Below are 11,529 nucleotides of genomic sequence, written 5' to 3' on the forward strand. Positions count from 1 at the left end.
GGGACTTGCATACACTGAGCTTCTCTCTCCTCCTCTCCCTCCCCATCTGTATGGCACTAACATGGCTTCTTTATTTTTTTCCCTTTTAACATTTTTTTCTGGTTGAGAATTTTGCTGCTGTCATTAGTAGTCATAGTCATAAGTCATATTTATTATTTCTGCTATTATTGCTATTACTGTTGTCATTCTATTATAGCTTTAGCTACTATTACTATTGTTATTAGTCCTATTCATATTATCATAGCTGTTGTGCTATTGTTGTTGTTGCTGTGCAACTCTCTCTCTCAGAACTCAACCGGTTGAAGTAGATGGCTGCCCACCCAGAGCCTGATTCTGCCCAAGGTTGCATGAAAAATGTCTTTATTTTTGTTGCTTTTCATGCATTTCTTGGTGAATCCTGCGTTGGGTGCAGGTGAAGGGTTTTTTCTGCTGTCGTGTGCAGGAAACTCCCCATCTCCCATTTCTCTCTGTCTCTGTGTCTTAGTGGATCTCTGTTACTTTGCACAGCATTTTCAACACAGCATTGACCTTTTAAGTTGATATAGCAAACTTGTTGGCAAAAGTGAGAATTCTTTTTTTATTCTTTTTTCCTTTCAAACTGCAGGTGAGAAAGTGGGCTTTAACTATATTTTCTTCCAACTTAGAGTACATGTGTAACCACATTGTTGTGTATTTAAAAGCTGGGTTCCGAGTACATGGCAGATCTGTGTCTGAACAATCTTTGTTACATGGCCGCTGAAGCTTAGGTGTGATTGTGTGTGAGTGTCCATTGCTCACGTCAGCAGCTGGGCGTTGTCGTGTTTCTTGCGGGACTTCAGCTTCTGTCTCCACTGGAGGAAGGACCAGAGGGTGGCGTTTGGCTCCTCGGTGACAATACACTGATCCCTATCGGTCCAAACCTCCAGGCCGATGAGAGGCACGCGGATGTTCAGAGCCCTGTAGAACTAAACACACAACAAAACAACTTCAAATATGTTTCTGCACACACACAGTCTTGTCTTGAGATCACAAAACACAGTGTGGTCACACGAGGCAATTTCCCCCCCAATCTCCCCTTAAGAGCTATTGAAGGACATCCTTGATTGAATCCCGATGAGGCTTCATACACCAGCAGATATTTGTGTACACTATTCAATCAATAATTATGTATTTGGAACGTCAACAAACTTTAGAGTTGATTAGTAATAGATGACAACAAGATCTGCACCGACTGTACAACTAATCTATTATCTTGTTGAATGGAGAACTGCAGTCTGCAACAGGAGAACCCATCAGCCTTACCTTATCCACATAATTGGCAATTTCCATTATCCTCGCCTTGGTCTTTTCATAGTCCTTATTCTGCCGTTTAAACTGCGGGACAGGGAAGACAGGGGAGTATTAGTGTCATGGATGTGGTCAGCGATCAGAAAAATAAATAAAATGTGAGAGACGATTCCCTGCAGAGACTAATGACCCATGAAAACATAACTATAACCCAACTGGTGCTGCTCTACCACTTCTACCCCGCTACATTATCATAATTATACCAATTACAGGAGTAGAGGACCACACTCTTATTGGTCACAATGTGCTGTTACCATGGCATTAATGTAGAAAACAAAACCCTAACTGGGTTTTATGAAGATGTAGCATGTCATCACTGCAGCTTAGTGCCTATTTAAAAGCCCTTCCACCTTTAGATTCCACCTAAATACATGCCATTAAGCAGACAAATCCTTCCGCCTCGTCTCCACATGCTTCCGCCTCGCTGTGACTATCATCGGCTCAGAGCTCTCGGTATGAAAGAGCTCCATCAGCTGGAATGAGATAATTGTTTAAGATGTGGATCCTGTTTCCGTCCTGCTGCGTCATTTGATGGCTGACTGACGTCAGGGGACCAAAGTGGCGCTCCCGCTGATGAACGCAAAAATATTCTATTGTGGAGTTGGATGGGGTCGGTGAAGAGGTACTGTCAGCTTACCAGTGTGTTGTCAGCCACTATGTACAGCTCCATGTACTTGGTTGTACCCCAGACGTTCCTTTTAACCTGACAGTAGAGACAAAGGCGGGTAGGAACATGCACAAGACATCAGTGTGATTCATTTGCTAGATTATACAACACACTATACATATTTTGACTTTTTTTAAATGAATTGAGGAAAATTGATAAATAAAACAGTTTTAGGATTGTCTCTGAGGGCATGTATTCATAGTGTCGTCATACTGCAGAGAAATAACAATTCTGGGGGAAATACTGAATATATAAAATGTGGAATATGAAACACTGATGCAGGTGAGCAGGTAGCGGTGTCAGTATAGCATGTTATAAAACTGGATCAAATATTGCTACGGCACAGTCTGAAAGTGGTACATAAAGAGTGAAAAGCCTAGTAGCCTCCCCGCCATCTATGCTGTTGTGTTTATAAAGCTTTACGACTCCTTATATGCCTCCACCATTAGCTTTCCATCCTCCTAATAGTTGATTACAGCAATTAGAGAAAGGCTCTGCTGTAATTAAAACCCATTGATTTACGTGGAGACTGGTGCCTCGGCTCGCTCTGGACTCAACACCAATATTGCGGATAGGCGGGGAATCAGTGGCACATATTCAACACATTCACACGTTGCATTGTTTGTTTGAGAGGCAAATAGTGGCGGAAGCCTTGGGACTCGGTCTGGAGCCTGCTGGTGGCTGGCACCTCTGCATAACAACCCAGGATTAATGGGTGGCAGTGGAGGGAATTGGGAGAGCCAAGTGGTCTGGTGCAGGAGGGAGGAAGATAGAGGACTAAGGGAAAAGGATGATGCCCTGGTGGAGGGCTGAGAGGGCTGTAGAGAAAGATGGTGATGATTAACAGTTTAAAGTGATTGAGAATGGAAACTGGAAAATGATCAATATGAGAAGGAAAACCAAAGAATGACTCCCAGCAGTGGAGACAAACGAAGGCAGAAGGGCCCACTGAGGAGCCCTTTTATCATCTATGGCTGCAGTTGAGCAAATTAGACTTGTGTTAAGTTCTTCTTCTCTATAAAATCACAGGAAATTGACTCATAGCCATGGCCTACACAGACCTGAAAAGTGAATTCAAAGCCATAATTCCCTCCATTTCCAGGTGGAGCGAGAGCAATTTTGCGCCCTGAAATAGCACCGAGACCTATTCAATATTGTGTTTGCATAGGACAAAGACCATTAAACCTGCAGAGCCAAATGTTCTCATGTGCTTGGGGATTTTTGGGTAGTAAACCAAACCAAACATCGTGACTCAGTCCATCACATAAGAGGAAGTGAATGAATCACAACTGTTTTTGTGTCTTTTCAATGAAATTCTGTCTACACACAACACAAAAGCTGAACGGTCCCACTCAAAGGTTGTGATGACTTGTGAAGATCCCAGACACACTGAGCACTGGGCTGTTTGGTATAGTGCAGCTGATGAGCTGAGGAGGAAGGAACAACTAAAAGAACACTTCACTCCAAAACAACAAACATTGTATATAGTACTCACATTTATGGGAGCATTTTCAGATTATCCTCCCTTGTAGGAAAGGCTTTGTTTGGCAAAAGCTGTGCGAAAATTGTTGTGTTTGGATTTCCATGAGCCCACGACTGGATACAAGACATTTGAATAATGCAGCAGATGAATTTTAAGGTTTCCCAGATGTTTTATAACCTTTTTTGCTGTCTTTTGTTCATCCTCTGTCAAAGTCTGCTTGCACTGATATGCTTTCATTTTCTAGGCGTTGAGTAGTACATACATTTATATTGCTTTTGCGTGAACCATATCTTTAAGCTATGTATCTGACCATGGCATTGAGCTTGATAAGTTATGTTTCAGTCAGCCACCTCAAATGGCACTGTGCTATTGACATGTGAATATGTGTCTGGGAGCATTTGGGGACGAGTCTCTGAACCCGTCGTTCTTTGTCAAGAACTCCGTTCTTCCCCGTGTTTGTCTTTGGATGCACAGAGTTGAAATTGTTATCGATCTTCTCGTCTGTGTTTGAGCAAGACAGTAAACACATTTCCCAGTTTGTTGACGGTTCCTTTAAAGCAGAGGTCTTCAACAGGGGGTCCGCGACCCCTAGGGGGTCCGCGAAATTTTTGGTTGATTAGACAATTTTATTTCATTATTTTATTTTTTTAAAACATGAATGTGTCCATTATTTTAATAGTTCAGTATTGTATGAAAGATAAGGCAGTGGCACTAATAGGCCATCACTCATTTTCGTTTCTGCATTTATGTTTAAAATGAAAACATCAGTTTGAATATCTTGTATGCATGATTATCATGCAATTGACAGACAATGTTGATATTGACATTGGTATCAGCTGACAAGGTGTGTTTATAAACTGCAGTGGCACGGCCTCCCTACTCACTGTACCTTGCACATGTTTAAAATAAAAACATGAATATATGAACCTGTGTGTTATTTGAATAGCTTAGTATTGAATGCACAATAAAGAGGTATTCATGGTACTAGGCCCAGTTTAATATAAAACACAATTTCATACAATATATATAGTCGGGGGTCCCTGCTCCATCTCTATCAGTTTGGGGGTCCTTGGCCTGAAAAACGTTGAAGACCCCTGCTTTAAAGTGTCGAAGAGAAAATTATAGTATTGTCACACTGCAATACTTATCTTTATATCAGGAAAACAACCTCATGATTGTGGTTGAAATGTGCGAGACTCACCCTTGAATGAACTTGTCTGAGCAGGTTGGAGATGTGGTTGGACTGAGTGGTGTGATGGCCGTGTCCACAGTGTCCACCTTTAATTGGCAGGTCCTCTGCACTCCACAGTGAATGGTATAGAGGATCAACACCACTGATTGGCTCCAGGTAGTAGGTGTCACTGGAGTTCAAGGATATCAGGCCCCTGTGGGAAGGGAAATAGACAGGAAGGAGTAATTAGGGCTGGGTATCGTTAAAAAATGTACGATGCCAGTACAAATACCAGTACCCTTAAAGTGACGATACTAATAGAGTACTTCATTCAATACTCATCATACGAATGTTTCCCCACTGGCTAGCTGATCACACTGCCGCTCATACAGCGGTTATGGCTGATAACGACGTGTTAAATCTAAGAATGTGCGGAAGTGCAGTATTTACTGTGAACACAGAAATGTCCGTCACAGCAACAACTGTTTTCTAGGTTTTCTTGCATGTACTTTTTGATCACCCAGCGGATATTATAAATCCTAGCACGTTATAAAACAATTGAGATACATATTACATTAAACATATTATATCACCATTCCATATCAATAGAAAAACTATTGTAGCCTACAATTGCATTTCTAAATTCAAAAGATCTATAAGTGAACTGTCCTCTAAAGAGTTCTTGCTTGCATTCATCCATGTGTCACATGTTCCCCCATTACACTGACGTAATGCCACCTGTTCTGTAGTTGTTTGGTTACCCGCTGTAGCTCTCCCCCCCCTTCAGGCACTTTCAAATTGCTCTTCCAATGGGGTTTTTCTCTCAAAGGCTACAACAGAGCGAGGACACATTGCAGGGTGCAGCAGTGAATTTTCGCCAACTACCACTGCATGACTCAGGGAAGATTACAACTCATCATTCTTCCACTGGATTCCAACTCCTGCACTGAGCCCCTCCATGGACTGTGGACCGTGGATTGTGTGCTGTGCTCTCTTGTGTTGAATAGAGCAGATTGGGTTTCTGAGACAAAGACGTGTGGTGAACACTGTTAAATGTCTAACAATGTTTTGCAGAAAATGATTACACTATACAAGCAGTTAGCATTAACTTGTATTGTATTCCACGGATGTACCGACAACAAACGGATCCCTTCATGCAGAGATCGGTTGGATCTTTGGACGTGTTAAAACTACTTCTGTCACTTTTTGTGAGGGAAGACTGTCTGAAACTGTGAGCCGAAATTGTCTCCACTTGTACGATTCATTACGTCTTGGTCCTCTCTATGACGCCAGATTGTTGCCCCACCATTGAATGTAAATAAACACTTTTGCCTATACTTTGTAAAAACTAGTTAAACTCAGTAGGGGTGTAACGGTTCACAAAAGTCTCGGTTCGGTTTAATACGATACAGTGGTGCCACGGTTTGGTACGGCACGGTTCAATACAGCAAAAAAGCAGAAATGCCATCATAAAGTATGTTCTTTTGTTACTTTGAACAATGATGGATTAATTTGTGTACAGGAAGCTGCAGCAGCTCCTGTTTAGTCTTTAACACGTGGGCTGCTGTCAGAGATCAGAGAGAAGGTCACTCTCGCTGATCTTTGGAGGAGGCCAGAGATCCGCTGCACTGCCGTTGCTTTCTGAGACGCTACATTAATGACATCGGCCCATTTGTGTCGTTACAGTCAGGTAGCTTTGTGGAGTCCGTGACTTCCAGCCATCTGTTGTCAGAGCAACAGCGGGAGCCTCGGACATTTGATTGTCTGTTTGGGCTTTTGTTTTCTTTTACAAAGCAGGAATTATGGTCTGGAGAAATGGGCTCGTGAAGGAGTAGTGTCACAGGGCTCGAAAGCATTAAGCATGTTAGTACAGCCTGGTGTTCATCAGGAAATCAGGACAACTACCCCTTGTCTGTCAACTGGCATTCAACACAGGTCAAATATCTGTATAAGAATGGCTAGATGACACTGTAATTCTAATCATTTAAATATTGATAGGGTAAATCGAAAAAAAAGATAATATTAATGGGTGGATATTTTGTCACTCCAATTGTTTTTTTTTGTTCTTACTTTTTATTTGGGGGATAATCCTGCTGTAACTTTGTGAACTACAGTTCCAATGATGGACATAAACAGGAAGTATAATGTTGCAATAGAGTCAGTTAGCTGTGGGCTACAACTTGATAGATATGCAGACACAGGCTGTTGTCATTCACTGTGATACACTGTACTTATACCTACAAAACGTTATGCACTATAATTCATATATATAACCCAGGCTATCGTGAGCTGCCTCCAAGGCAGCATTCACACCAAATCAGTGCATTGCAGCGAAAACGGCAGAACTCCCATTTGAATGTAGGTAGAGCGCAAATCAACTTATGGAGAAACGCAACCTGACGTCACGCTGCGGTGGCCAATCAATGATCAAATGGGTCTACCAAAGGTGTGTCACTCAAATGGGCCAATTAAGTGACACAGCACAACCCTGCGCTAAACCTAAAGATATGTTTTTCAATTTTCAACTTTCACTTTCACAATATTTTGGGTGCAGTTTGGGCCGTCTGATAACACCCATTCTATAAGCTGTTAACAGAAAAGCCTTAATGATGAACAGTGCAGCCTAAAGACTTGTTTTCAAAGACAACGCAGAGCAGCAAAGAGAGGTCCCATTCTGCAACAATGACTGTCTGGGGAAGCATCCAAACGATGTGTGTAAGTGTGTATGAGACACTGAGAGGATCCATCTCGTCCTCAGACACATGCTTGTACTTCTATTCTTATGAAGATCTTCTACTGACTCCACCCCCTCACTAAACCCTCATCCATCAATACCAGATGGTGTCTGACCTCTGATAGGTGACTCTTCCCTTCTGACCCATAACCCTCTACCAGACTCCTAAAAGAAAAACTGCTCACTAAAGATAACTATCGTGACATCTGAAGTTCACCATGAGAGTTTAACCCTGCAAAAACTCAAAGAGAGCATCTAGAGCTCCCTAGGGGTACTGCAGGGGGTCCGCAAACTTTTTGGTTGATTAGACAATTTAAAAAAAATTAAAAAATAGATTTTTTTCTAAACATGAATGTGTCCATTATTTTAATAGTTCAGTATTGTATGAAAGATAACAGGTATCTTTATGCATGGCAGTGGCACTAATAGGCCATCACTCATTTTGGTTTCAACATTTATGTTTAAAATGAAAACATCAGTGTGAATATCTTGTATGCATGATTATCATGCAATTGACAGACTGTTGATATTGGCTTTGGTATCAGCTGACAAGGTGTGTTTATGAACTGCAGTGACACGGCCTCCCTACTCACTGTACCTTGCACATGTTTAAAATAAAAACATGAATATATGAACCTGTGTATTATTTGAATAGCTTAGTATTGAATGCACAATAAAGAGGTATGTTTATACATGGCACTAGGCTCAGTTTAATATAAAACACAATGTTATACAATATATATAGTAGGGGGTCCCTGCTCCATCTCTCTATCAGATTGGGGGTCCTTGGCCTGAAAAACGTCGAAGACCCCTGGTGTAGATGGTAAAAGTCCCCCGACCTCTGAGCTCTTAAAGGAAAGGAACAATACTCTGAGTTTCATCTTTCATTAAACTGAATTGAATAACAACAGACAACACATATCACAACATCCACAGTAACTTTTCAAAGCACATAAATACTTTTACTTTGTCCATTTGTGTGCACAGAATGGACAAAGATTTAAAGGGTAACTTCGGTATTTTTCAACCTAAACCCTACTTTTTCCATGTTTTTGTGTCAAAGTGAGTAATGGGAACAACAATCTTTGAAATTGCTCCAGTATTGAGCGAGAGTGCTGCAGCTGGCAGCCACAAAAATGAGGTGCAATGTAATTTCTCGGGGCAATTCCTCACCGTCAATGTATGTCCATCAAAATTGCTTGTCTTTGCCACATGCTCGGATTGAGAAGTGTCTGACACATAGAAATAGAACAGGAGCAGAATGGACATGGTTTTTGGTTGTCATTTGACCAGTACAAAAGAAAATGGCCATTGTTGGTAGTTCTTATGGTGACAATATATGTCAGTGGGACCTTAAAGTGTCGTCTTAGTCCATTCTGCGAAGCGTGAAGGATCGTTAGACCCAGCGCTGCTGCTGGACACCTGCATTTAACAAAACCTAACCCTAACCCTTGCTAACTAGTCAGCTGCCCGCTGAGCTTATTAATTCCACCACACTTGAATGCTACACTGGTAAGAGGAAATAAGCCGAAGAAAGTTGTCCCTCTTCTGGTGATAGCAATGTGCTTTCCTACACTTTGTGTGTGGATGAAGCATCAAGTTGTTAGAACTGACTCATATACTCTGGCTCTCTACATTTCATAACTTTACTACTCCACTGCTGGTTTTATTCATTATTGCAAAACCTTCACGAATGTCCGTTAGTGGTTTAGTTGATACGGACGTCCTCCCCCTACAACGGTTGGAACATCAATGGTACACATAAACATGGTCGACGCTCAGCCTGCTACATTCATTTGAACGGGAATGTCCGTTCTACTCCCATTTTATTTCTATGGTTTGATAAAATGATGGAAAGACCCTACAGAGAACTGAAACATTTTATTGTCTCAAGAGTCCGTCTCAAGGAAAAGTAAGAGTTGACCGGTAGACGGTGGTGGAAACATGAGAGAGTTTAAGAGAGTACCAGTGTTGTGTGAGTACGTTGTGTATAGAATATCTATACTCTATTATCTATACTATTTTCAATGTCATGGCTGAATATTGATTCCGACAATGTGAAAGCAACACAAGATTTCAGCAAAGGTCTAACTGCCTCTGTTGTGGACGGCTATTCTCAGATCACTGATAGCCGTGACATCTGCACATCGTTTTGCTGTTTTCTGTCAGCTATTTGTCCGTCCACATGCCTCATCCTTCCTTTATAACGATACAGAAGTAAACCAGTGCTGTAGCTTATCTCTTGTCTCCCGTTGGATGCTAGCTGAAGCCTTATGTAATATTTATGCACAAATGAACGGCTGACGACAAACTGGAATCCTCAGCACAGCTTTCTTCTCACTCATATTTGTTCTCCTAGCATCACCTCAGGCATCATTCCTGTAGTCTGGAAGCCTATGTTCTTCCTCTCCATAACGGTGAACAAATCTGATTTCAATAATTATTTTCCAATATCAAAATGATCTTGTCATGGCAAAATACTTGAGTCACTTGTTAATGTTAAGTGAAATATTTTGCCAAACTATCTCCATTTCAGTCTGTCTTTAGGCCGAAGCATAGCAGTGTTTCTGATGACTGAAACACTGCGCTGCTCTTTGTATTGATTGAATAAAGTCCTTTGGTTCAGTTGTCCACTCTCTGCTCGTCTCTCTTTAAGGTTACAGTTTCAAAGGGAGTTCCCCAGGGTTCTGTTCTTGGATCTATTCACTTTTTTATGATTTGTATTTTTACATTTGTATGAAACAATATAACCTCTTCATTGTATTGTTACTTCCATCTTTACGCAGATAACAGTCCTTTATTCCTGTGCCCCCACTCACAATCTACAGAAACAGCTTTTTATTATTATTTATTGTTGTTTTAATTGTTATAGCCATATATTCTTCTTTTATTACTATTTTATATTAGTTGTGTCTACACATGTAACCTTTGGCACCATTGACAATGAGTACTCTCTCTCACAGTGTTTTCTGAGATCTTCAGTGATAACATAAAGATTCATAATAAGACAACCAAAAGTCTACAAAAACAACAGAAATAAGACCAGACGAACGTTATCAAGAAATAATTAATACAAAAGAATTGAGAGAGCCATTAGAAAAACAAGAGGAGAAAGCTTTAAAGTGAATGAACGGATTTCACTGGAGCGCAGTTGCATTCCATTCAACCTGAAACAATCTAATGCTGAGTAGTGATTGGTTGGTGTAATCACAAGAATTGTGAGGAGAGATGTGAGGTGATCATACCTTCTTGTCAATGAGGAAGTCTTTGTGATGCAGAGTAATGACGAGTGTGAAAGAGTCATCAGTATAAAGTGTAGCACTGTGATCAACAGGGTTCAGCTGCTAACGTAACGATGGTGCCGTGACAGAACACAATACCTCTGTAATCAATTGCAGAAAGAAAAGCTGACTGAGCAATAGTTTTACATTAACAAAAGACAGACAACCTTTGATTCTATACAGAACGTATTTGTATGTGACTAAGCAAAGTGTTCATGGTGGGACAGTCAGAGGACTGGTGGATGTGAAGAATAACATGGGAGGGTCACTTTACAAATGCAATCTGATGCAATTACAATCAGCAACCGAATCCAAGTTATAAATCACTTTGGAAAAGTAATGAAATCTAATTACTTCTTGTTACTTTAGGATTACCTCAATAACTAACATGCAAATACAGACGAGAGAAAAGAAAAAGAAAAGGGGAACAACATGACTGTGCTCCTTCGCTGTGGTTCTATATGCATTAGAAGATTGTATGAAACATATTTCACCTTGTCTGTGAACTTGCTGTCAGAGTTGCTGTTTATTTCAGAGTAGATACAATAGACACAAAGAGAAAAACATTTGATGTGAGAGGAGTTGTGCTGCCATTGAGCTCATTCACACTGCTTTGGGCACAGCTGAGCTTGGAGCAATGCCTTTTGAGAAAATACAGTTTTATACAAGTAATTATGTGTCCAAGGCTGTTTATCAGTTTCTCCTAGAACCATGTAATTCATCCCGAGTCGATACAAAACATCTCGTTATGGCATGAAAGTAGCCAGCGGGGGAAAGGAGCTGGGAACTGCGGGGCAGGAGAGAAAATGAAAACACTCAGAACTGCTGGAGGACGGCAGATAAGGAGACGGGTCAATGCTGAAACCT

At 41.0% G+C, this 11,529-nt stretch overlaps 1 protein-coding gene across 2 annotated transcripts in view; it reads right to left on the reverse strand.

Annotated features, from left to right (window-relative positions):
- Positions 1 to 11,529, reverse strand: part of adam19a (ADAM metallopeptidase domain 19a) — a 186,145-nt gene that overhangs the window by 51,004 nt on the left and 123,612 nt on the right. For both annotated transcript variants that reach the window (XM_076087223.1, XM_076087224.1), the window contains 4 exons: positions 4,678 to 4,861; positions 1,964 to 2,029; positions 1,282 to 1,353; positions 778 to 944 (listed from right to left, as the gene is read on the reverse strand). In XM_076087223.1, coding sequence (XP_075943338.1) covers positions 778 to 944; positions 1,282 to 1,353; positions 1,964 to 2,029; positions 4,678 to 4,861 — 489 coding nt within the window. The remainder of the gene's footprint in view (positions 1 to 777; positions 945 to 1,281; positions 1,354 to 1,963; positions 2,030 to 4,677; positions 4,862 to 11,529) is intronic.

Source organism: Anarhichas minor, unplaced genomic scaffold, assembly GCF_050575085.1.
Source record: "Anarhichas minor isolate MPS153535 unplaced genomic scaffold, ASM5057508v1 ptg000009l, whole genome shotgun sequence".
In the NCBI taxonomy this organism is placed as follows: Eukaryota; Metazoa; Chordata; class Actinopteri; order Perciformes; family Anarhichadidae; genus Anarhichas; species Anarhichas minor.